Genomic DNA, 26,002 nt, shown 5'->3' with positions numbered 1-26,002 from the left:
GTCAGTGTGGCTGGATTGGCAAATAGTAGCTGTTGACTCCCTGGTTTGGAGTTGGTTTTCTATTGGAGAAGCAACTGTTGGAGTCAGCCGCCTGAGGAATATTCTTCTAGGCTGGGGTGGGGAAATGAGCTTGAAGACAAGGAACTGGCTAAGTCTTAATTTGGGTAAGAAGGTTCAGTGGCGCTCACTTGGATCTCAGTTTTACACCTCATTTTCCATGCTTATTCTCTTCCTCCCCCTACCCCAACCTGTCCATCACCAGTCAACTCTCTTCCTCCTTCATCCTTCTTTTGGGTTCTCTTTCCCTCTCCGCTGTTCTTCTAAGAAGACTGGCTCTCCTTCCTCCTCCCCCATCCCAATCTCTACTTCTCTTCACATCCCCTCTGCACCCCCAGCCTGGCAGCCTGCCCTGTAGGAATGTTAATTAGCATCCACGATTTAATTAATTCAGTAGCTAATTAATGATTGGGGACTGGGGGCTGGGGAGCTGGGGTGCAGGGGGTTGGGAGCTGGAGGTGACAGGGAGAAATGGCAGAGGCTGCAGAAGGCATCGCAGATGGCTGTGCGGTGGCTGGCACAGTGCCCACCGCCATGGATGCAAACACACTTGCGCGCACGCACACGTATATACACACACACACAAAAAGGAAAGGGTGATCAAGGAATCAAAAGCAAGCAGGGAAGGGCACAGGGGCCCTGGGAACTGGGGCTGTGGGGCTGGGGGTGGGGAAGGCTCTAGATCTATTTGAATCTGCTCCGGAAGTAGAAAAAGAGAAAAAAAAGAAACAACCACAGGCGCAGAGAGAAGAGAGCTCTCCCGATACCCACCTCATCCCACCCCCACCCCACCCCAGCCACCCCTCCTCCCTGGCATGGGATTCATGGGCACCAGCTGAGGACGGGGTCCCCTCCCTCTGCCTGCCATAAATATTGGTACCGAGGACCCAGACTCAGAAGGATAGGACATTCCCAAAGAAAAGAGTTTTTATTTTAAGTTGCTCTAAAATATGTATATGTGTGTGTGTGTATATATATATGCATATATGCATGTATGTATATATGTATGTATATATGTATATATGAATATATATATATATTTTTAAAATTGCACCCGTTCTGGTGTGAGGGCGAAGGCGAGTGAGAGAAGGTGACTGAGCCAGGAGGAGAGCACAGATGGCTTGGTGGTGGTATGGTGTGGTGAGTTGTGGGGAGGAAAAGAGGGGGGTCTGGGAGAGGTTGGGGGTGGGCGGAATGAGGACCCTGTTTTCCTCTTTTCGTTTTGCTGTGGGTGAAGGAGAGAGAAAGAGGGAAAGTGGGTGGGGAGAGAAGCGAGACAGATGGCAGAGTGGAGAGGCGGCAGCCAGTGCCGGCACTGCCCAGCCTGGGCGGACCCAGCTCCCTCCGCCTGCCAGCTCTCCAAATGCCACCCTTCCCCCATCCTCCCCTCTCCCCATCCCCCCAGCTTGGCACTGATCTCGGGGAGAGAGAGGGAGGGAGGCTGGGCAAAGAGCATCTGTTCCCTCCATTCTCCCAGCTCCATCGGCTGCCAACCTAGGGCCATCGTCTGCCTCCATCACCCCTCCGCCCGCCCGCCTACCCACCCAATCCCAAATGGGTGCTGGATCAGGTGCTGAATCCGGCTGCCTCCTCGGGTACCAGTCACTGTGCATTGCTGTGTGTCTGCCACCGCTGCCTGGCACTCATGGGGCCGTGTGTGTGTGTATGTGTATGTGCGCACTTGTACGTGTACGCATAAGCGTGTGCTGTATGTGAGCCTCCTGGGCATGGGTGGGGGTTGGCATTGCGGTTGCCAATCTAGTGTCCAACCAGAAGGACAGAGGGATGGAGTGGAAGAAGGAGGGGAGAGGCTTGGGGTCTGGGAGGGGAGAAGAGGGGGCACGAGTTGCTTCATGCTGCCTGCTTACAGGCATTGGCATTGCAGCTGCCACCCTTGTGCCCACGGAGATGGGAGGAGGCGAGTGGAGGGCGCAGCAGCAGGAGTCCTGTGCTCTGGGAGGAAGGCTTTGTACATGGGAGCTGTTGGCATCACATCTGTCAGGCCAGTGCCCAGAACTGGGGCAATGGAGACGGGGGGTTCCAGGAAGCAGGGAGAAGGGGCAGGAATGTGTTTCTGACGTTGCTATCCCTCTAGAAGCTCAGCTCTGAAAAATGGTTGGAGTATGAGGTGATTAGTGCTCTTCCAGCTTGAGAAAGTAAAGTGGTGGAGACAGTAGCCAGGGAAGTGCCAAGAAACAGTCTACGAGCCAGGGAGGAGAGAGTGTGCCACCGTACCCAGGGAGAACTTGTTGGGGCTGGCAATCTGGCTCTTTGTCAGAGTATTGAAGGAGACAGCAAGGGGACCAGATGTGAGGTGGGTGGGTACTGGCACTGCCCATGGCACCTGGCACAGGCTCTGGCATTGTGTGGAACAGGGGAGGGCGACAGTGCCTCTTGCCAATCTGGTTGAGAGGGCAATGGTGCCAGGAGTGAGAAGGAAGGAGGTGAAACATTTCGGGAGGTGGGGTGTTTGGGAGACCAGACTTTTTTCCTGCCAGGTCCTCCTTCCCCTTCCCTCTTAGGCATGGGGAGTGGAGCAACAGACGGAGAGTGGCATGAGGATACAAAGGAGGAAGCACACCATTGCCAAGACCCCAAGGAAGAAGGATGGAAAGCGCTGGCAGTCCTGCCTGGCCCCCAGCCAGTTCCCTGCTGAAGATGGTCAAATCCCCTTGCCTGGTCTGTATATGCCACTTTTGCTGGGGTGGAAGGAGGGAAGGGCTGACTTGCTGAGCTGGGCTCTAGAATGGGAAGAGTACCTTTCTGCAGATGCCATTTGGACTCTCCACTTGAACAAGTGAGGTGTCTATTTTCCTCTTCGGTACCTTCCTCTCCTCCCCCTCCCTTCGCCTCATCCCCATTTCATCTTTCATCACCACCTGGGTCCTACTGCTTGGCACCCAACCAACTGGATGCCACCACGTTTGGCAGTGCTGCACCGGCACGTGAACAGTGTCTCAGATCCTGGCACTGCGGCAAACCCAAAGCCACCAAACGTGCTCATGATGGCACTTGGTGGCAGTCAGGGAGACGGGGCTCTGCACATAGCGGTGCCAGGCATTGGGTGGAGCTCTGTGCAGGGAACTGGCATGAGAGGATGCCCTTAACAACTGGGCTGAGTCAGCACTCCCTCGTCAATCCCAGCTCTGCCTTCCTCCCAACTAGATATCCACCTCCCTCCTACCCTTACTGCCCCCAAGAAAGGGATTTAGATGGTATCATACTGAATGTTTGAGCACCATGCGAAAGGAAACGAGCATAGAGGGACAGGCTATAGCACAGGCTGTAGACACACCCAAGGCTCCAGGCCAGTGGACCATACATATCCTTGGACAACAAGAACAGAAAAATAAAACCCTAGGAGGGCAAAAGGAGGTGGAGAGAGGGACACCAGCTGTGTTGTTACCAGGATGGCACAAGAAGAGATTGGAAGGCAAGTAGGAAGGAGTGACCCTCAGACTTTGCTCTTGGGTGATGGGGTGGTTTGTACCTATGCATATTTCATTCTGCCTTGTACCTTGTGATTTGCTGAGCTGTGGTTGAGATGAACTGGTTCTTTCTCCCTTGTTAAAAGGTCCATATTCAATAATAGTCCTAGGAAGATGGAAAGGTGCTCTAGGCCTAGAGAGATAGACAGGTGTTAGGAAGACAAAGGGACTTGTCCTTCCAGAAAGACTATACAAGGCACCCAGTTAGAGTTGGATAGATTTCCATATCTTTGAAATCCACCCCAAGAAGGGAGACAGGATCAGCAATGATCCCTGGTAGAGGGGGAGGCCCCTAGGAGGAGAATCCCCAGCAACTGTGGTGATACAGACTAGCCCTCACAAAACTAGACTTTGGGCCCCCAATCTGAAAGAATTTCTAGTAGCTTTGGCTTTCCTAATGACTGGGCAGATCTTCAGATCTGGAAGATTTGACTATAGGTGATGTGGAGGGGAGGCTGGGTGGCTCTGGGAGATAAGACCTGCCCAGAGGTAGGAGTAAAGTCCATGCTGGGCTGAGCTGCTCAGGGCTGGGGAAGTTCTGATTTCAGCATCTCTGGAAGTGTATGGCCGCTTCAGAAGAAGCAAGGTGTTTTCCACAGCAGAGGAGAAAGCAGGGAGACACTCAGCCAAAGTGGTGAGTGGACAATGTTTATATCTTTTCTCCTGTTCAAGAACAGCCAACGTAAGCAGACGACCATGGTCAATTTCCATTATGTTGGCGGTGGGGGTGGGGGTGATGTCAGAGTGATGAAGTCGACAAATCTGAGGTTATGATAAGCCCTGGTGTGGTAGCCCCTAGGGTAGCAGGGTTGGTCCCTAGGTGCTGAAGAGATGGGGGCAGGTCACAGATCTGGTGCTAAGCTCTCTAGGCCAGTAGTTCTCAAACTTCAGAGGGCATAGAATCTCTTCAGGAGTTTCTGATTCAGTTGGTCTTAGGTGTGGTCCGGGAATATGCGCTTTACATAAGCACTCATGTTGCAAGTGGACACTTGAAACTTTGAAAAACACTGTTCTGAGAGATGGCAGTCACCTTTAGAGTGGTTGATCCAACCAGGGTTTCCCTTGCCTTTTGCATGTGTCTTCCCCAAACTTACTCATGTCTTTATGCTGACATGTTTGGGATATGTGTGTTGTGGGGTGTGTGTATGCATTTTGAGTGGGAGGAGTAGGAGGAAAAGGAGAGATTGTGAGGTTGAATCCAGCGAATGTAACTTGTTAGAACAATGATCCTCATTGGCAGTAGTTACCACAGAAGAATCCTTTAGGGAACACTTTCAAAATTCACTCTTCCTTCACCCTCCAGATTCTGATGACTGGCTACCCGTGGGTTTCTGAAACCTCATCACTGAGAATCACTAGCTTAGGAACATTGCCAAGAGATTATTCTCTGTGATCAAGTCAAAATTGTGTAGATTTTGTGGCTAGATACAAGATGGGTCCTGGAGGCAGGCCTGGGTCCTGGGTAATGGAAGTAGGGATCCACAGAGTACAACTCAGCCTACTGCTGATACTTAGCAAATGGCAGAGGATGCTGTTGTTTGAGCACTTGGTGGAGACATCTGGAAATGAGCACCACATGGGTCATTCTTCATGTCCAATTGAGAAGACTTAGTGCAGGGTTTGGTATCAGGGAGGACTTGTAGATATGGGGCAGTACTGAGCCCCTGCTGATTACTGGTTGTAGTGTCTTAGCCATTGTTTGTGTAAGAATATGTGTGCAGTTGGGTGGGATTATGAGTCAACCTCGGGTGCTGCATCACCTTTCCCCTTCTTCTTGGACAGGTTCAGCTTGCTCTGGTCTACCTATACTTAACCTGCTTCCCCATTAGCTTCTGGCCAGACTTCTTTCTATGGCTGCGGAATTGCAAGAAATACCATACTCAGACTACTGACAGAGAATAATGACGTTTACCCCTTGTCTGTGCTTTGTGTGAGGGCTGTCTGGGTCCTGTATATCAAGGAGCATCACTGGGTGGTCACGCAATTGCAATTTTATGTTCTTCCCATAACATGTAGTTTCTCTCAAGAGGAATTGCCTTCATGATTACTTCCTATCTTTCCTCAAACTTGGTGGGCCACGGTCTAGGTCTTCTGCAAATGTCCTCTCTCAAATTTGCCTTCATCTGATCTTTTTATAATGTATCTGAGCTATAATCCTGTAGACCCTGAGGCTGGGTCTATGGACTTGTAGCAAGAGCTTTCTCAGTATAAAGGCATTTCTTCACAACTCAGTCTTCTAGAAATGACGCTTTCATGGCTTATAGGTTTCTGACTGGTTGCTTCTGAGAGAAATGGTCCCCCAATACCTGGCCATTCGCCGAAGTTTACCCTGTGTTTCATGGTGATATCACATGAGTTTTCCCAAAAGTTTCCTCCTCATTTGCCTCCTACATATCTCTTCCCTGATGTCCAGAATAATTTAAGGTCCTCTCCCCATAGGGTTTTTTGTTTGTTTTTTGTGACTGTGAGGAGGGGAGTGGACCCCCCCAACCATGTGCATGCCCTCGCTGCTGCCATCCCCCCGTCCCCTCTTAACTGCCAGCGACGGCTGGGTATGGGCCCAATACCCATCCATTTTCAGGGCTAGTTGATTTGGCAGGTGAGCTGTTACACACTCCTTAGCAGATCCTCTCCCCATATGTTAATACTCAACATTTGGTCACTTTTCCTCTTACTGGTTACTTTTTCCTCTCACTTTCTGTGTTTATAAGTTTTTTCTACCTACTTTTGTGTGAGGAAAATTAGCACGTGTTGGAGGGTGTTTCTGCTTATGGGAGTATAGGTCATAGGTCTTGGGGTATGTCCCTTGTACTTATATATATGCCCATGGGGCCCCATCCTTGCTGGCACTGGTGTGTTTCTCTGCAGCCCCCTCTGCTGGGGTCTGCTGCTGTTTCTGAGGGTGTGTTTGTTTCACTGGTATAGTTATATACATGGAGCTCTGTATTTCAGATTTACGTATCTTTCCAGGGATGAATGACTGTCTTAGATCATGGTGGTGGAGATTTGGAGAATCAGTGATCTGGTCTATAAGCCCTGAAAGTGGTTAAGAAACAAGTACAAAGAATGAAGCAGATGGGTGCTATTATGCCTGGAATAAAAGGCTTGCTTGGTTCTTAAGCATGCTTCTGTAAGTACTCCAGGGCTAGAGGGGTGGGGTAGAAACAGATTTCTTTATGTGGTTCTGTTGCAAACTCTGTCCTGTTTGGCCATTAAGGCTTCAGATTTTCTCATATTCTTCTAGCAATGTTTTTGTTCCTAGTTGAGGATTGGACACCTTATGCCATCCTCACACAGACTCTGGTTTAGAGCAAAAATAGCCAAGATCACTTTCACCCCCTGCCTCTCGGTCTGACCCTGGTCGTTAAGTAGGGCAGAGCTCAATTTGGGTGCCTCTTTAAGGACGAGTGTATGTTAGAAGCCCTAGGGTGGGGGTGGGGGAGGTACTGTAAAATAGGTATTATTGTGCCAAATGCTTGAGTTAAGCCTATTACTCCACAAGAGAAGTACCATGATTTAATTCTGGTGACTTGACATTAACCTCTAGGATTCTGCAAAGGATTGTGCTGACTCAGCCTTCTGTCCACCAGAATGCCCACTGTGTATTGCTCTCTGGAGCAGGAGTGCTGCCGCTAAGGACTTCTGCTCTGAGAAAGGGGCTGGGGAGGAAAGCTTCCAGCCCCTGGGAACATGGAATGGTGCCCCCTCAGGAAGCATGTTAATTGACCTAAGTCAGCAGAGTCAGCCAGGCTCTTTTGCCCCCCAAATTCCAGGGTTCCAGGTAAGTACAGTTACTTAGCATCAGCTCATATGTACTGTTGGGACTGCACACGGTATTGCCAGGCCAGGGTATTGGGTGTAAAAGAACATGTTGCGTGACAAGAGGAGGGGGGATTTCTGGTTACATCAACTCTTGGTGAAAACACTCATAGTTCACACTAAAGCCAACCTACCCTGGCTGTAAATTCTTAAGATACAGGACACCACACCTCTAACCATTCCATGCCAGGTGTTTGTCGATGCTTTCTTTAAAACGTTTCCTTTTTCTTGTTTTTGTTCTAAATTGTTTTTGGTTTCCAACTTTTATACACAAGTCACATTCCCAGAAAGCACAAGTGGAAAATCTTCTTTCCTCAGATACATGCTGCTAAGAAAATAGTTTTATACACAGAATTTCAACAGGAGAGAGAAAAGGACAGGGAGGGAGGGGTACCAGAGAGGCAGGGAAAGAAAGGTGGCAGTGAGCACAAGACCCAGGTGGCCAGTTTCTCTCCTGTTGCCTAGATTTGTGACTGGCATTTTTGGTATCAGAAATTGGGGTGGAATTACACAACTAACTCCACTTAATTTGCTGTTAGTTAGAAAACTAATTCCACCCCACCCCTAGTTTGTTAGAGTTGGAGTATTTTAGAAGTGAATGGGAGAAGAAGTGAGACTCACGGAATATATGGGGGCTACTGACTGAGCTGAATTTTCTCTCCCCTCCCATCCTGTCCACATGTAAGACACAGATTCAGTATTAACATGTTCACAGAGTGATGTGACTGATAGAGCAGAAAACCTAAATCCCAGGGCTGGGCGAATTTGTATGAATATGAAATGGATAATGATAGAGCAACAGCCTGAAGGGGAGAGAGGATGGAAGGAGAACACCTTGAAAGACAAGTGGTCTTAGGTACAAGAGTAGTAGGAAAAACTATCTGGAGGACGTGGGAATTTTGCAGACTTTTCTTTGCTAAAGAAAACATGGACTTCTCTACCCGACACTAGCTGGGCTTTAGGATTGCCAAAATGATCACCTGATGGCTATAGAAACCATTTGCTTAGGGGTAGGGAACATTCTTCTAGGTTCTGTTGGTTTCCTTGGTGATAACACCCTATCAAAGATTGACCTGTGCTTCAGTCATCTCCTTGCCCACCCCATCCCCTCAATTCGTATCAGCTCTAGACCCCCATGAGTCTCATGGATGGATCCTGACTCCCTTGGGAATGCCTCCAACAGCTGCTGCTTAATGGAGGAGCTGGGCTGGGCTGGACTGGAGGGAGCAGGAGCAAGGGCAGAGGACAAGGGGGAAGAAAAGGATATTGGGGGGAAGGGAACAAGGGACCCAGCAAAGGTGGGCCTCTAGGGAGGGCAATAGGATTAGGAGTTTGTGAGAAAAGTAAATGCAAGGAAAAGGTAGGAGATGAAAGAAAGGCAGATCTCAGATTCAGAAATTAAATACCCCACTCACCCCTTTCTTCCTGGGACTGCCAAGATACTTTTGGTGACACTGATGACACTGACTTTTCTAACTCATAGCTGGAAATGAAGGGCTATTACCTGTCCTAATAAATACCCAATTCAAGGAACTGGGACATTTCTCTCCCCAGAGTTCAGGCTCTTCTCCCTATATTGCCAGCTCCCACCTCTGAGACTGGGCATAGCCAGGGGAAGGTTGCACGGACTTCAGTCCTTTGAGGACCACCACACCCATAGCAAGGAACTAAAGCTGTTTGATCTTCCAAAGATGAGGTGGTTTAAACCCTTAAACCGGGGGGTAGGGGTGGGACAGGGAGTAGGGAGTGACACAAATAGGAAAAAAACACTTGTTTGATGGGAGAGTTTTCTTTTTTTTTTCTGTATTTTCCAAGTTTATGTTTTTCTTTAGTTCATTCCTCTGGTCTCCATTTCTCTCTTTTGTGTGCGTGTGCACGCACTGTCTCTCGCTCTCGTTTTTTTGGTTGTGTTTCAGTTTTTTTTTTTTTTTAAAGAACTTTGGATTTGCCGTTGGTGGGCAGTGCCTGTCCCTGGAGGCTGGACCCTTATGTGGCAGGGCTAGGACAAGGGGCGGGCCCACGGCTGCTGAGAGGATCTCTGTGTTTAAAGCCTTTGAGAATAAGTTACTGCAGTTCCCAGGGTGCAGGGTAGGGATTGGCAGAGGGGTTTCTGGTGGCAGCATCCCCTAGAGTCCAGGCCACAGGGGCTCCCCTGTCAGGCAAGGAGAGGGTTAGGAGGGAGAGGGTAGGAGAGTGAACCAGAAGCACTTCTCCCATGCCAGCCTCCAGTTTGGTTAGAGTTTTGTGGGCTCCCTGCCCATCCCAGGCTCCAACTTTGGGAGCCAACTGAGCATTTGGAAAGAGTTTGTGAGCAGTATGGTGCTCTAGACAAAGGGTTAGGAAGGAGAAGAGGGGGTGGCAAAGTTTGTTTTCCTTCCCCCTTCTTGGCCTTGGGCTTTCTTTTTCATTTCTTCTTTTTATCTTCTTTTTGAAAATTTTTTGGTGTTTTCTCAGTGGAACATCATGGGATAACATGTGTGTGTGCATGTATGTGTATGCATTTATGGGGATGGGGAGCTGGGAATTCAGTGAGGAAAAGGAAGATACAGCCAAGGATATATTTTGTGTGTGGTAGGCAGACATGTATGAATAATCAGGGTGCCAAGATGGGTGTATGTGTCTGAAGATGGGCAAGGGCTACATCTGCAAGGAGCTGAGGATGAGGATCAGTGTGTGTGTCTGTGGGGATTGGGAGGAGGCAGGACTCTGCTGGAGGTGGGGTGTGTGGTGCCCACTGAGGGTGGGAACTGAATAGTCCCGTGAGGTGGGCGGGGCCAGGGGGTGCGGTGAGGGATTTGAGCTCCCACCAAGCACCCCTTGGGGTAAAAGAGGGAACCCTGAGGCCCTCCCCTCTTCCCCATCTTGGTTTATCTGTTTATAAAGCTAGAAGTGTAGAGGTAGTAGTAGTTTTTGGGTTGGAGTCCGTGTGAGGTAATCTTGCTTCCTCTTTGGCAAAAGCCACAGCAGCCGAGGCAGCAGTGGCGGCGTTGGTGATGGAGATGGGTGGGCCCCCTTGAGGTGGGGCTGCCTTGCGCCTGTGGGCCGAGGAGCGCAGGTGGGAGGCCAGGGCTTCACGCCCACTCAGCAGCACCTCACATGCCAGGCAGTGGTAGGTGCAGATGGGCACCCGCAATGGGGGTGGCATGGAGCCCCCAGAGCCCCGCCCAAAGAAGCAGAAGGATCTCTGGTGGGCAGTAGCTGGGGCCTCCCCGTCAAATGCCATCTTGCACTGGCGGCACAGGTAGCGATGGGTTACATCCACGGTGGAGATGCCAGTGCTGCCTGTCAGCAGCTCATCAACCTCACCAGCCTCCCCCTCCCCTGGAGTGGGCAGTTCAGGAGGCTTTGGAGGTGCTGTGACTGTGGGCTCAGGGGGCTGGGGTGGCGGCTGGAGGAGGGCATTGGGTAGCAGCCCAATGAGGGTCTGAGGTATCACGGGGTTCATGGGAAATAGCCCCTTCTTCATGCCGTAGAGCTGTTGGAAGTAGGCCCCCTGTAGCTGGGGACCAAAGACAGCTGGCGGTGCTGTTCCCCCAGCAGGGGGCAATGGAAAGGGCAGGAACTGACCCCCCAACAGGGCTGGGACAGTGGTCTTCAATGCTTTGAGGTTCTTGAGGGCATCATTGGAGGAGTTGGTGGGGGCTGCAACTGGCTTTCGCTCACTGGAGACCTTGTCCCCCAAGGGCTCAGTAGGAGGGCCCGGGACAGGGTCAGTGGTGCCTGCTGTGGAGGTGTTGGTTTGGTCGGGCACGGGTCTCTGAGGTAAGGGGCGGCCTGGGCCAGCAGTCTGGACCACTGTGGTGGTAGGCAGGACCGAAGTGGCGAGGCTGAGGAGGCCTGAGGAGGCTGCTGGGCCTAGGAAGATGAAAGGAAGGATGAAGGATTAGCCATCTCCTGTCCCATCATTATTTCTGCCATAGGCCACCTCCAGCCACACACACCCATTCCCAGCACCGGATTTCCATGCCCCTTCCCTCCCTTCTTTCCCCCAAGAGCCTGACGCAAAGGAGGGCCACAGGAGATTGGACATGGGAAGAATCAGGAAGGAAAAGGAAGGGTATGTCATTAGAGTGGGATGTTCTCTGAAGTCCAGCTCCTCCCAGCCTCCCTACTCACCTGAATTGAAAGGAGCTAAGTTGCCCAGCGGGGGCTGAGCCAGAGCTGGGCCAGACAAGAGGACCGGGGCCAGGCGAGGCAAGGTTGGGGCAGCCCCGAGGGGCATGGAGGCAGGTGTGGTCGCAGGTGGGGCCTTGGGAGCTGGGGGAGCCTCAGGTGCCGGGGCCAAGTCGTAGCACTTGCTTTCACTCTTCAGCTGGGCTCGGACCGCCTCCTTGAGCTTGGCCAGGTGCTGACGGGAAAAGAGATGGCCTCGGCAGGAGACATAGAAATCATACTTGACATCACAATAGGGGCAGTCAGTGCGCTGGGCTGCTAAGGGGCCCTCACTGCTGCCTCCAGTGCTCCCAGCAGCTGCCCCCTGTAGTTTGGCCTTCTTTTCCTTGGCACGAGCATTCTGGAACCAGACCTGGATGACTCTCTTGGGCAGCCCAATCTCCTCTCCCAGAACCTCACACTCCTGCATGGTGGGGGTGCGGTAAGCTTCATAGCAGGCTTTCATGATCTTCAGCTGCAGGCTACTCATCTGGGTCCTGTAGCGCCGCTGCCCCATTCCGTCTGGAACACCAGTCCCACCTCCAGGTCCCCCACTGGTCCCTCCAGCCCCAGGGGATTCTGGTTCAGCTAGACTGGAAGCAGATGAATCACTTAGATCTCCTGCAGACAGACTGCAAGCCTCACTCTCTGGAGAAGCTTTAGGTGGTTCCTCTGGGCCCTCTTCCTCACTGGGTGGAGGGGGAGGTGGGAGAGGTAGAGGTGGCTCTGGTGTTGGGGTGGTGGCCTCTTTCCCAGGTGGTAGGAAAGGCAGGGGCCCAGAAGCAAGGGTGGCAGTGGGGTAGGGAAAAGCAGGTGCTTCCCTCTTTGGGGCCTCCCTTCCAGTGCCATCATCTACCTTGCCTAATAAGAGGTTGAACTTGGGCAAAGATGCAGGGGTGGCTGTGGCAGGCGGTTTCACTGCTGGACTAGGCACCCCCCCAGGGGTGCTTCGAAACTGGCCTTTCCTCTCTCGGGCCCTGGTATTCTGGAACCAGACCTGTACCACTCGCTTTTTGAGCCCCACCTCCTCGGAGATGCAGTCGAGCATCTTGCGTGTTGGGTTGGAATCCTGCATGTACCAACGGTACAGGATCTCAAGCTGCTCAGGCAAGATGGTGGTGCGCAGGCGCTTGTCCCTGGGGGGCTCGCCCTCCCCTCCTCCCCCTGCTTCACTGCCTGTGGGGGACAAGCTGCCGTCCTCATGCTTCCGTTTGAGAGGTGGCCCTGGCATTGGTGAGGTGGCTGCCACCAGGGGGTTTCTCTCCCCAAACACCAGCAAGGGCAGATCTAGGAGTTGAGGAGGAGCACTGGGCTGCAGAGATGGCAGGAAATGTAGTCGGCGGTGACTGGTCAGGAGGTCCTGACTGGAGAAAGAAATGGCACACTGGTCACAGGTGTGGGCTGGGGAAGGTGATGGAGTAGCCTTCTCTTCAGACTCTTTGCCTCCTGCCTTTGTTGCCTCTGCTTGGCTCAGCTCCTCCCCATCTGGAGGCTCTGGTAATGGACCCTCAGTCCCTGCCGGGGGTTCAAGGCCCTGTTCCTCCTCTACTTCCTCTTCCACCTCTTCCTCCTCTTCCCCTCTCTCTGCTTCTTCCTCCTCGTCTTCAGGGGTCTGGTCATCATAGCACTTCTTGAGGTGGCGCACCAACTCAAAAACACAGGAGAAAGTGGCGTGGCAACGCCTGCAGCCGGAGGCTCCCCCAGTGCCTCCTCCGGTTGGCATGGACCCACCCTCAGAGGCATTTTTGCGTGCTTTCTGGCGGGCATTCTGGAACCACACCACCACCACACGGCTAGCGAGACCCAACAGACTTGCGAGTCGCTCCACCTCTCCGTCTTTGGGGTAGGCACTAGTCTCAAAGAAAGACTGCAGGGCTTGGGTCTGGAACTCTGTGAACTTGGTTCTGGAGAACCGGCGGCCAGCAGGCACCAGGGGAGGAAGATTCCCTCTGGAGCTTTCTTCCTCCTCTATGGGCCAGTGTCCCCCTGCTTGACTTCGCTCTTCAGGGGCACGGGTCCCCCCTGCCTCAGGCTCTGGGACCAGGAAGGGTGGGCCCAGATGGGGAGCAGGTGAATCCAGAGTCCCATCAGGAGGTTTGGGGGGCTCTGCAAGGGGCGGGTATAGGCTGTCATAGCTCTTTCGAAACTGAGCAGCATAACGGCTCAGGGCTTCAAAGGGCAGAAAGCGGCGGTGGACATGTTCCTCGTGTGTCTTGAGGATAAGCATATTGGAGAAGAGTTTCCCACAGGCCCCACAGGCCAGCTTGTCCCCACCCCCGAGGGCCTCAGGTGGGGGTGGGGTAGGGGGAGGGGGCGCAGCTTGCTTCCCTTCATTGTACTGGATCACCAGCTCAAAGCCAAAGTTCTCTAGAAGGGCTTTGGCTGCAGTGCGGGCAGCCTCGTTGGGCAATGGGTGGGGGGGTGAGGAATGCCCTGTCTCATTACCCTCTTTGGCCATGGGGGGCCGCTCCCACTCCCGCTCAGCCAGCTCAGCCTTGGGAGGTGGGGGTGGAGGAGGAGGGGTGGCAGCTGGCAGGGACAGCACAGGTGCAGGCCCAGCTAGTGTCAGCTTGGGCCCCACCTTGAGATCATGAAGGTAGAAGGGCAGGAGCAGCTGCTGCTGCTGGAGCTTAAGCAGTGATTCGGGCACCAGAGGGAAGGGGGGCAGGACTGGTGGGGTGAAGAGAGGGGCTGGGAATCGATGCAGGTCCAAGGGAGGTGGGGGAGGGGACAGGAAAGGCAATCCAGATATGAAGCCACTAGGGTCAGGGCCCTTCTTCTCAGTGCCCACCTCCCCCTCTGTCTCGCCTTCCTTGGGCTCTTCTTGGCTGCGTTCTGACCCTTCAATCTTGGAATCAGTCTTGGTTCCCCGAGAGCGAGTCTGATGCAGAACTGACCGCATATGGATCTCCAGGGTGGAGCTCTGGTTGTAGGAGACTCGGCAGACTGTGCACTTAAAGGGCTTGTCTGTGGCAGCAGTGGTGGTAGGTGGGGCGCCAGCCTCTCCCCGGGCAGGGGCGGAGGGGTCAATGGCAGCCTTCTTCATCTTATGCAGGTGGGAGACAGAATTATAATGAACCAATAGAATATTCTTCTGGGTGAAGGACTCCTTACACACAGTGCACTTATAGGGCCTGGCAGGGTCCAGAAACTTGTCCAGGGCAAAGTTGGTGGTTTTCCGATAGGTCAGAGGGTGGCGAGAGTCAGCTGGAGCTGGCTCTGCAGAGCGGAGCTCCCCAGTGGTCCCCTCTTCCTCCTCAGCCATGGTAGGTGGAGGAGCTGTGTCTTCAGCTTGCACATCAGGCTGAGAGACTGGAGATGGGGCTGGAGAAGGGGGTTGACCAGGACTTCCCGAGGGTTTGTCTGGGGCCTCAACTGAGGCCAGCAGAGGCTCAGGAAGAGGATCTGGACTGGCTTCTGGGGTCAGGTTAGGGCCTTCTAGGGGAGAGAGAAGAAGGTACAATAAGCAGGGAACTTTGTTTAAGCCAGACCTCACCCACTCAATACTAGGGCAGTTGACCTTGGCCTCAGTCATCTTCAGATGGCCCATGGAGTCCCCTTTCCTGGTACCTTGGGAGGTTTGCTGTTCCATTCCCTACCTGCTGTCTGGTCTCTGCTGGGTGTAGGCTCTGGCCCATGAGTTGGGGGTTCTTGGCCATCGTCCAGAAGGCTTAATGTGGGTCCAGACAGCACTTTGGTTGTAAATGTCATTTCTACAGTTGTAGCCTGCAATGGGAAAAAGCCTAGTGGCTTCACCACTACCCGTCACTGCCCCTACGCCACTCCTGACCCATCTGCCCTACACCTGTACCTGTGCCGAGATCCCTTTCCACAGATCCAGCCTCCTGTCTGGACAAACCTCCCACCTAATTGCTGCTTTTGCTACAGATGAGAGAGCCTGGGCTGCTGCCTCTCTTATCTGGCTTCTTTCCCCAAGCTGGCAGTCATCGTTCTGGCAGGCCGGTACCTGCTGTTCAGCAACTCTTCTCAGGACTTAATGGAAGTGAAACAGAAGCCTAGTTTTCTCATCTCTGAGTAGAGGCAGCTAGACAAGCTTAGTTCTGAGTCTCCCTCTCTAAAATCCAACTTCAAATCCATGAAATGCTACTTTTGTCGCCAACACATGCACTTGCCTGAATACTCCTGCCTCTTCCTCCCCTCCTGGACGGCCCTAACAAGACCTCGTCAGACCATCCTCAGCCAGCCAACACATGCACTTGCCTGAATGTTCCGTGTCCCCAACACACGTGCTTGCCTGAATACCCCTGCCTCTTCCTCCCCTCCTGCACAGCCATGATAAGGCCTCGCTGGACCATCCTCACCCAGCCTGTACTCACTACAAGCAGCAGCTTCTCAACGCACTCGGGCACCACGTTGTGAAGATGGCTAAGGTGGAAGTGCAGGGCAGGCCGGCCCACCAGCTGTTCCTGGCACAGTGGGCATCTGTACTTGGGCTGCACCGCGTGCTGGGAGAGTGTATGAGCCCTCACCTGGCTGGACTCTGGGCTCAGGAAGCTGCAGTATGGACAGCAGTATACCTGGAGGGTACATATGGGCAGTGGAGGGTCAGGGAAGGATGGGATCCATCATCACATAGTCCTTTGGATGCAGCACTGGCCCCCACTCCTTTTTTTTTTTTTTTTTTTTTTTCGAGATGGAGTCTGGCTCTGTCACCCAGGCCAGAGTGCAGTGACATGATCTCGGCTCACTGCAACATCCGCCTTCCAGGTTCAAGCAATTCTCCTGCCCTCAGCCTCCCAAGCAGCTGGGATTACAGGCGTGTGCACCATGCCCAGCTAATTTTTGTATTTTTTTAGTAGAGACAGGGTTTTGCCACATTGGCCAGGCTGGTCTTGAATGCCTGACCCCAGGTGATCTACTCGTCTTGGCTTCCCAAAGTGCTGGGATTATAGGCGTGAGCCACCACGCTTGGCCTCTCACTCCTAATTTAAGAGGAACTAGCCAGATAGGAAAGCATTACAGCAGACCCAGCCTCCAGCCACTGTCCTGAGAGCTGGCTCCTCCCCACTTCCCCCTGGACTGGGACAAAGGCCTAGCTTAGGCCGCTACCTTGTACTTCTTCTTTGGCCCTCTTCCACCATCCTGACTTCTCTGCCTTTCCTTGGTGTGTCTTTCCCAGTCTTTGCTGCCTGCCTCAACTCCCCAGCTAACAGATGGCTCTGTACCTACTGCCCCCACCTTGGGTTTAGTTTTCTTTTCTTACCTATCCTATCCTGCCTGTGTCTTCTCTGTGAAATGGTTCCATTTCCTCTGGGCATTTTCTGGACCCAGAGGCTCCCTTGTCCCTGCCCACTCTGCCTCTGTGAACTGTCACCTGACGAGGGGCCCTACCTGTCTGCTCAGAAGCCAGCTCATCCTCCCTCAGGCTCAGCAGCTCCCACCTTATTTTCCATCTTTCTTTTTCCTTCTTCTTTTTCCTAATGTGAATAAACACCACAGCTTCCCCAGTGGCCCAGGAAAATTCCGGCCTGGCCCTCTCAGCACATTCTTAGCCACACTTCCAGAGGGGTGAGGCTGCCAGAGGCCCCACCATCACCTGACTGCCAGACCTGCCCAGCTTGCATCCCGGCTGGCACCAGTGGCACAGGCCTGTGTGTCAGGGAGTGGATGACCATAAAGGAAGGGGATCCGGATGCTCATCCTAATGCGCCTAGCCCCTGGAGCAGACATCTAGAAGAGGTCTGTTGACGGGAGCCGGAGTTAGGAAGAAAAGATGCTGAGGACGTAAGGCATTACTTCAGCTTGCAGTAATGCAGTAACACTGCGCATTGCAATAACAATAAATGTTACATATTGCAGTCCAGTTTGGAGAGCTGTGAGGCACAGGATAGCATCTCAAACCTGAGGCTGGAAATCCCCTCAGAACCAACTTTCAGGCCACAGAGCTGCCATTCCTGGGTACTGCCTAGGTCTGAGTCCTGGGGATTTACAGATTTGCGGCACATGCTGTCAGCGTGAATCATTTGGTTGGTGCCTCTACCCTTAGTAAGGGGGTGCCAGGACAGTTCCGTCTAGGCTCAGGGCGCTTTGTAGGGTAGGAACACTGGTGTCTTGTTGTCTTTTTGCTCCAGAGGGATAAAGAGCTGGGCAGTAGCTAGTTGTTTGCTTTTGCCTTTCTCTTTTCATTTCTTTACTGCTTTCCTCCCCTCCTTCCAGCATGTACCCCCACTCTTTCCTACTCTCAGCACAATTCCTTTATTCATCTTTCCCTCAAGTTCCTGCTGTCTCCCTCCTATCATCTCCCTCTGTGCTTCACCCTGCTGGGCCAGCTCTGCCCCTCAAAGTGCTGAACATGTGGAACTGGACCTGGGTGGAATTTCTTAACTGTGCTATTCTGAGTGAAATAAGTCAAAGCATGACAAAATTAGGTCTGCCTTTAGAATATGAGCAGATCTCAGTAAAGCCAGGTCCCCACTTCAGCTCTTCCCAGTTACCCCAATTCTGACCGTGGTCTGGTTGGCACTGTCTCTGGAAGGGCCAGTCTTGTTTTCTGTCTCTTCTGAAGCTGAGGATGAAAGAAGAGGAGATTAAGGAACCCTGACAGCCCTCAAGATGATTTGTAGCAGAGAGCTTCCAGGGTAGGGAGCTGGGCACTAGGGAAAGGGCAGGAAACTCAGTAGATAGGTGAGGCTTGGCAAGGGCTGACTCTGGGTCAGTAGGATGGTCAGGTGTGAGTTCTCAAAAAGGGCAGAAGTGCCTAGCCTCTTGTGACTCAGCCTCCCTTCCCCCTGATGAGCCCTTTCTTTAATCAGTTTTGCTCCTTGAGCAGAGACATTGCTGGGCTCCTGGATTACTGCAAGGTCCCATGAGCATCTCAGAATGTAGGAGGTACTGGGGGGAAGGGAGGGAAAACAGACCAGAAGAACAACTCACCCAATTGTTCTGTCTTTTTCTGGGCATCTTTCTCAGGGGTGGGTGGCTCTGGCTCAGCTAAGGGGGTGACAGGAGCCTTCCCTGTGTAGGATGGGGGAGAGTCAGCTTAAAGAGGTGTGGCATCAGGGAATGGAGGACATAGGGCAGAGGAAGCGGGACAAGCAGCCAGTCAGTGAAGGAGAAAATGGATGGATCAATCAGCAGGCAGGAGAGTATGAAAAGCCAACAAGAAACATCCACACAGAAGACAGAGGGAAAATTACAGTATTAGAACTGGTAGGGCCTAAGAGATCATTTTATGAGAGTCCAACTCCTGTCCTTTTATAGAAGTCCAGCAGTAGACAGCAGAAACAAGACCAAACTCAGCTCCCTGTCTTAACTGACCCCGGAAGTGGGAAGCCCCAGAAATGTAGTGGGAGGGGCACTGAAGAAGGAAGCCTCAGTTGAATGGAAGCAGCTGCTGCGGTGAGCAGGAAGTGGCAGGTCTAGCTGGAAGAGGAGATTACCACTCAAGTAAGAATTGACAGATGTGTAGGAATTTATTTTCGGTGGCAGCCTAATTAAAGTGTTAAAGTTCCTTAACTCCATTCAGTCCTGCGCCAGGATCGTTAGCTATTGATCTGGGCCCCTCCGGCACTTAACTCCAGCCAGCATATTGGCAATTCAATTAGCACCAGTCAATGCTGCATGTTCCTGGCTCCTGCTGCCCATGCCCTCGCCCTTGCCCACCACTGGCTCTACAAAGCCCGATGCCCACGCCCACCTCTGGCAGCCCCTTCCAGGCTCTTCTCCTGCACCCTGTGGATCAATGGTGCCTGGCTGGCTGTTCCCGGCCTCTGCTGGTACAACCTCAACTGCCTAAGGGTGACTCTAAGCCCAGCCCTAGGGCTGAAGACCTCCTAGGAGACAGGAAGAGGCTGGGAAGCTTGTCAGGGGCCTGTTCTTATCCCTGCTGCCTTTGGATCATGCCCACAGCTCCTATCTCCTTCCAAGAAGTGCTGGCCCAGCACAAAACAGGTTTTCTCTCCTTCCTGCCCAGCTCCAGCCTGCCATCCTCCAGCATTACTAGGACACTAGTCACTACTCAGAATCACTAGGTGGTTCCTCTTCACCCCCTCCCAGCAAAGCCAATGCCCTTCTTTGCCCTTCCACTCAAGGGAGCTTCCACGGTGCCTGACATGCTCATTCTGTCTTATCTCTTCACAGCTTCTTCCCATTTGCTATAGGTGGCCCACAGGCCCACTTCTCAAACTTCCTTGTATCCCTAATTCCGCAGCCCCCGTGCTCCCCACATCCTGCTGCCCTCCCTGCCCAGCTCTTATTCTCCAGTCCCCTCTTCCTCACCGGGAGTCCGGAGCTGCCCGTGGCTGAAGCTTAGGATGCTCTGAAGAGCTGCAAGTCCTTCCTCAGCAGCTGGGCCATTCTGTAGCAGCTGCAGACGCCTCTGGGCCTGGGCATCACGGTGGGCAGGTGCGCGCAGGTGTTGCAGCACAGCCAAGCGGGAGGGTGTCTCCCACGCACACAACAGGCAGTGGTATAGCCCCAGCTCTGCCCCTGCCTCTGCTCCCTCCATTTCCAGCAGAAACTAGAATCATGGGAAGAGGCTGGCTCAGACCCAGAAGGGACATGCCAGATCTCAGGGGACTTTCTCTTTTTTTTTTTCCCCGAGAGTCTTGCCCTGTTGCCCAGGCTGGAATGCAATGGCACAATCTCTGCTCACTGCAACCTCTGCCTCCCGGGTTATTCTCACGCCTCAGCCTCCCAAGTAGCTGGGATTACAGGCATGCCCACCACACCTGGCTAATTTTTGTATTTTTGGTAGAGATGGGGTTTCACCATGTTGGCCAGGCTGATCTCGAACTCCTGACTTCAAGTGATTCTCCTGCCTCAGCCTCCCAAAGTGCCGGGACTACAGGCGTGAGCCACCACACGTAGCCTCAGGGGACTTCTTGCCTCCCCTAAGGGAGACTGACTAGCAGCAGCCCCCTCCCCACCCCTCACTTCCTCCTCCTGAAACCCCCCCTTTCCCTCCTATGACCACCTACTTATTATTGCTTGCTCTCCCCAACCCTTTCTCTTTCTCCTACCACTCCTGGACTCCCTCCCAGCATGCGAATGGAGTCTGGTTCCATCCTCTTGAACCTCTGGTGACATGACAAACTGAGCTGACACCACCCCTCCCTCCAGGGCCAAACACTAGAAGAGCTGAATAAAGTCTGTTTCACTTGTCAGAGTCTACTCTCCTTTGGTCTCTTTCTCCATATCTGTCACTTTGTTACCCTGGTACATACTTTGTTACCTGGTGCATACTTTCCTTTTTCTCCATTTGTCACCCAGGGTTTTCCCATCACTTTCTTATTCTGCATCTCCTCCCTCTGTCCCCATTCCCTTCTCTTCTGATGGCCCTTTCTGACCCAGCCTCACCTTATATATTTGGCTGTTTTCTTCGTGGGCTGCACCCCTGGCATGCAGCTGCATCTTCTCCTTGCTGTTGGACTCAAAGTCACAGATGTTGCAGCGCAGGTGCAGCAGGGAGACAGACCCATAAGGAGCCCCATCTCCCAGGGACACTGGGGAAGGGGTGCCCATGGCCCCACCCCCCTCCCGCAGGTGGGCTGCCAGCTGGTACTTCTGAGCATGTTTGTCAGTCTTGAGGTGGAGTTGGAAGTTGGCCTTGAGCTGGGTGCCATAGCAGCAAAGCTTGCAGCGGTGGGTGTCACCAGCCACCTCCTTCCATTCAGCTTCCGGGAGGCTCCGGCCTATGCTGCAGTGGTAGAGCAGCAGCTCCAGGTTGTCTGTGCTGAAGACCTGGCACACTAGGCAGCGAAACACCTTCAGGGACGGGCTATCATCTGGGGGTGGTGAGGTGGGCAGGCTGTCGGATGAGGAACCCAGAAGCTGACTTGGAGGCAGGTGGGCGTCAGGGGATAGGCTTCCAGGGGCTAGAGGACAGAGACAGATTAGTGGCCCAAGAAAGAAATGGGGCAGGGTCGGTTCACTATGTGGGGAGGTGGGTTAATGAGTAGGATAGTGCTCAGAGGGACTTATGGTTACCTAAGTTGGGAGTTGGTCCTTGGGAGAAAGCAAGGAATAGAGTTTGGCCCTGGGGAGGAGAGAAGAGGGAAGAAGCACAGAAGCTTACCGGGTGTGGGGAACTTGCGGGCAGGTGCTCCAAGGTGGTGGAAACCATTGAGAAGCAGCTGGGCTTCCAGGGGCTTGTCTGGCCTCAGCCCCGGGCCAGGCAAGGGAGTCTGAGGCTGCCCTAGGGCCTGGGGCCCAAAGTACTGGAAGAGTTCAGGGTGGGTAGTGGGGGTAGCGCCTGGTGGGGGAGGAGGGCCTGGCCCCATCAATCCAGGTGGCAGGCCCAGCGGCAGCCCCTGGTGCAGCATTAGGACATTCTGCATGTGCTTCTCAGAGGTCATATGGATGCGCAGGTTGCGGGAGATGTTCGTCTCGTAGCTACACACCTTGCACTGCCAGGATGATTTGGTCTTAGGCTCTTTGTCTCCCGCGGAGGGTGTGAGTGATGCCTCTGGTGGACTTCCCTGCCCACCAGGGCCCGCCTGGAAGCCCTGCAGGTTGGCCAGGTGCTTGTCAGACTGCATATGGATGCTGAGGTTGCCTTTGGTGGTGGTAGAGTAGTTGCAGACGTCGCAGCGGTAGGGTTTGTAGCCACAGTTGTAGCTCTCTCCACGAGCAAGGCGGGGGTGGGCGCCCCCAGCACTGCAGTAGCTGCAGTGACTGTTGCTCTCAGGGTGCTTCTCTCGCATGTGCACGTCCAGGGTCTGCTGGTACTTGTAGTGCCAGTTGCACTTGGGACACTTGAGTGTCTTGCAGGAGTTGCGTGAGTGGAGCAGGGACATGTGGCTAGACAGGCTGAGGCCCTGGAAGGCTGCAGGGGCTGGGGTGTAGTCATCAGCTAGGCGATAGGGCTGGGGTGGGTCACTGGGGTCTTCGGGGGAGCCCACTGGGGCAGGGAGAGTGCCCCCCTCCTTGGAGGTGGGTGAGCTTTGGTTGAGTGGGGGGCAGAGCCCTCCATCCTCTTCTTGCCCCTCAGGGAACCAATCTGGCCCTGCCTCGCCTGCTGCTACTGGCGATTCTTTGGCTTGGGTTGGGCTGGGGTCCCAGGTGGCTGTGGATGGAGAGGGTGGGCTCAGGGCCATGACTTCTTCATCCAGGAGGACAAGGGCCTGGACTTCTGCCTCAGGGGGGCCATCCTCCATCTGGGCCACATTCGCCTCCATGTTCACTGTGCTGCTATTGTCAAGGGGTATGTCGGAAGAGGGGCGAGCAGGGAGTTTTGGTTCCAGAAAGCTTATGAGGGCCTTGCAGCCTTCATCCCCCTCCTGGAGCACAGCTGGGCTACCTGACAGGCCCTGATATTGGGCAGGGGTTAACTTCACCCCATGAGACTGTGTGTGACCCATAAAGGCCTGGGGCTTGCTGAAACCCAGGCGGCACAGAAGGCAGAGCCAGAAGACTGCCACGTGGTTGACCCCGCTGTTCCCCATGGGGCCATCTTTGGGATCTCCGGGTGGATTTGGAGCCAGCTGATAGCTCCAGAAAGCTCCATGCCTTTCCTCACAGGCAGCCGGAGATGGTGCTGAGGTATCATGGGACAGAATTTGGTCAGAAGAGCTAAAGCCTTGGATTGGATCAAAGCCATGTTGGATGTGAAGGGCAGTGAGGTGTGAGGGGGGTGGGTAAGCAAGGAAGGGAAGACTGGGCTCTTCCTTGATGCCCACCTCACCCCAGGGGAAGCCCTTTGGTAACAGGAGTTCACTGCCACCTGGTAGGGACAGCTTGGCCACTAGGTAGGCCTCACCTCCAGCTGTGAAGAATAAGTGGTTGCTCAGGTCCATGGGAGGGAGCCCTTCTTCTTCCTCCTCCTGCTCCTTGTCTTTTTCCACCCCTGGGTCATTTGGTGGGAAGGGATCACAGTCAGGCCCTTCCTGGGGCTCCCCAATCTCCTTTGGTGGGACGAGGCCACAGCCTGACTCCAGGAGCTGTCCCCCTGGCTCTGAGGACCTCATGTTCTCAGAGGTGGAGGGGGCAGCAGGGGGATCTTTGGTGACAGGATCAGAGGGGATGCTGGAGGAGGATGTGTCCGAAGGCGGGGATGGGCCATTGTGCCCAGGGGAGGGGGTGGTACCAGTGGTAGAGGCTGAGTTAAGAGTGGCCATGATAGACGGAGGAGTGCTGGGGGCTCATGTCAGCGTGACAACCAGTACCCTGTAGGGAGACAAGGAGAGAGCAGTGCTGTAAGGCCGCAGAGACCCCAGCTGGGCAGCTAGATCTCTGGATACTCCTGCCCCATCCTCTTCCCTGAACACCAGACTCAGACACCACTTTGCTAACCTGAAATTTCACTTAGTGTCTAACAGGCTTCAAAATGTAATATGTCAAATATCAGAACTCTTCATTTTATTTACTTTATTTTATTTTATTTTATTAATTAATTTTTTTTTTTTTTTTTGAGATGGAGTTTTGTTCTTGTTGCCTAGGCTGGAGTGCAATGGCGCGATCTCGGCTCATCGCAACCTCTGCCTCCTGGGTTCAAGCTATTCTATTGCCTCAGCCTCCTGAGTAGCTGGGATTATAGGCATGCGCCACCACACCCAACTAATTTTGTATTTTTAGTAGAGACAGGGTTTCTCCATGTTGGTCAGGCTGGTCTCTTAACTCCCGACCTCAAGTGATCCGCCTGCTTCGGCCTCTCAAAGTGCTGGGATTATAGGTGTGAGCCACTGTGCCCAGCCTAGAACTCTTTATTTATCCCCTGAACATGCTCCTCCCTGTCTTTCCTATCTCAGAAGTTGGTACCAACATTTATCCAGTTGCTTAGGCTAAAAACCCAAAGTTTTATCTTGCCCTCACCCACTGGACATATCCAATTCAACAGCAACCTCTAAAACATGTCAGTCCCTCCATTTATCTCCTTCACTAACACCATCCTGGGGCCTGCTGAAATCCGGGCAGCACAGATGGCAGGCCATTATCATCTCTTTCCTGGACTAACACAACAGACACTACACTGGCCTCCCACTTCCACTACTGCCTGCTACAGTGTATTTTCTTTCCATCCAGCAGTCAGAATGGAGGCTTTAGTTCTTGCTCTATCTTTAGCACAGAAAACTATGCCTGCCACAGTCAGTGTCTTTTGAATGGCAGAATTCTAGGAAAGACCCTTAGATTTTCCATACCCTGATGAGGTAGATTCCCTAAGTCTTGCCAGAGATAGGGCATAATTGATTTCCCCTGGCATGCAGGCACCATGCTTCTCTCCAATGCCTTCCAGATCCATCTCTGGTCACAGCATGTGGAACAGATGGGAGCTTCTCTGGTCAGTTGAAAGATAACAACTAGTCTGTTGCCTCCTCTTCCTCCCGAAAGAGGTAACAAATAATAAGTAATAGTAATAATATTACTAATAGTTATGAAGGTACTTATACCATGGTCCTGGCACTATGTTAAATGCTTTATATTAATCATCTCATTTAATCTCACAGCAACCTTATTTTACAGATGGGGCATCCAAGAAACAGAGAGGTTAAGTGAGCTACTGAGGGTCACACAGCTCCAAGATGGTGAAACTAGAAATGGACTGATGCGGCACTGAGTAAACCCCAAAGTTGTGGTCTAGACTTCTCTACCCAGCTAGACTGTTGGACACAATACAGGCAAAATGAGACTCCAAAAGACTAGAAATGAGGATTCCAGGCTGGGCATGGTGGCTCACATCTGTAATCCCAGCACTTTGGAAGGCCGAGGCAGGCAGATCACCTGAGGTCAGGAGTTGGAGACCAGCCTGGCCAACATGGTGAAACCCTGTCTCTACTAAAAATACAAAAAAAAAAAAAAGTTGGGTGTGGTGGCGCGTGCCTGTAGTCCCAGCTACTCAGGAGGCTGAGGCAGGAGAGCAGTTTGAAACTGGGAGGCAGAGGTTGCCGTGAGCTGGGACCATGCCATTGTACTTCAGCCTGGGCAACAAGAACGAAACTCCATCTCACCAAAAAAAAAAGAAAAAAAGAGGCCGGGTGCGGTGGCTCAAGCCTGTAATCCCAGCACTTTGGGAGGCCGAGACGGGCGGATCACGAGGTCAGGAGATCGAGACCATCCTGGCTAACACGGTGAAACCCCGTCTCTACTGAAAAATACAAAAAAAAAAAAAACTAGCCAGGCGAGGTGGCGGGCGCCTGTATTCCCAGCTACTCCGGAGGCTGAGGCAGGAGAATGGCGTAAAACCCGGGAGGGAGAGCTTGCAGTGAGCTGAGATCCGGCCACTGCACTCCAGCCCGGGCGAGAGCGAGACTCCGTCTCAAAAAAAAAAAAAAAAGAAAAAAAGAAAAAAGAAAGAAAGAAAGAAATGAGGATTCCTGGGCTCCCTCCAGCTGGCAGAAGTGCCAAGGCTCCCATCCTTTTTTTTTTTTCCCCTTCTAAATCAGGAACCTCCCCTTCAAACTCACCAATTCCCATGCCTCTCCATCCTATACTTCCCCCAAGGTCCCAACTGGCTCATCTACATCCTCTCTAGCTCTTGTATTAGCAGATCTCTAGTGATTAAACTGGTAGTGCTTCAGGCCAGAGTGCTT

The 26,002-nt window shown here is 53.0% G+C and overlaps 1 protein-coding gene and 1 long non-coding RNA gene across 4 annotated transcripts in view; one reads left to right on the top strand and one right to left on the bottom strand.

Moving 5' to 3' along the window:
- The window catches only part of LOC115897438, a 47,782-nt gene extending 22,579 nt beyond the window's left edge, over positions 1–25,203 (top strand). The window contains exons 2-5 of one of the 3 annotated variants that reach the window (XR_004057221.1): positions 2,556–4,179; positions 6,516–6,675; positions 7,093–7,326; positions 24,936–25,203. This is a non-coding gene — a long non-coding RNA (uncharacterized LOC115897438). Of the gene's footprint in view, positions 1–1,964; positions 4,180–6,515; positions 6,676–7,092; positions 7,327–24,935 lie in introns of those variants that run through there. The other 2 variants (XR_004057222.1, XR_004057220.1) reach the window with 2 other exon arrangements.
- ZFHX2 (zinc finger homeobox 2) overlaps positions 9,140–26,002 on the bottom strand; it is a 31,983-nt gene continuing 15,120 nt past the window's right edge. Inside the window, exons 2-10 of the mRNA XM_010366547.2 lie at positions 21,553–23,642; positions 20,835–21,352; positions 19,755–19,995; positions 18,411–18,491; positions 17,984–18,042; positions 15,854–16,054; positions 15,116–15,242; positions 11,481–14,954; positions 9,140–11,219 (exon numbers count right to left, since the gene is read on the bottom strand). Of these exons, the coding sequence (XP_010364849.2) occupies positions 10,240–11,219; positions 11,481–14,954; positions 15,116–15,242; positions 15,854–16,054; positions 17,984–18,042; positions 18,411–18,491; positions 19,755–19,995; positions 20,835–21,352; positions 21,553–23,593 (7,722 nt within the window). The 5' untranslated portion in view covers positions 23,594–23,642 and the 3' untranslated portion in view covers positions 9,140–10,239. The remainder of the gene's footprint in view (positions 11,220–11,480; positions 14,955–15,115; positions 15,243–15,853; positions 16,055–17,983; positions 18,043–18,410; positions 18,492–19,754; positions 19,996–20,834; positions 21,353–21,552; positions 23,643–26,002) is intronic.

The sequence above is a fragment of the Rhinopithecus roxellana genome, chromosome 5, assembly GCF_007565055.1.
Source record: "Rhinopithecus roxellana isolate Shanxi Qingling chromosome 5, ASM756505v1, whole genome shotgun sequence".
Taxonomy (NCBI): Eukaryota; Metazoa; Chordata; class Mammalia; order Primates; family Cercopithecidae; genus Rhinopithecus; species Rhinopithecus roxellana.
Note: the sequence above shows the minus strand (reverse complement) of the source record. Positions and strands in the feature narration are given on the sequence as shown.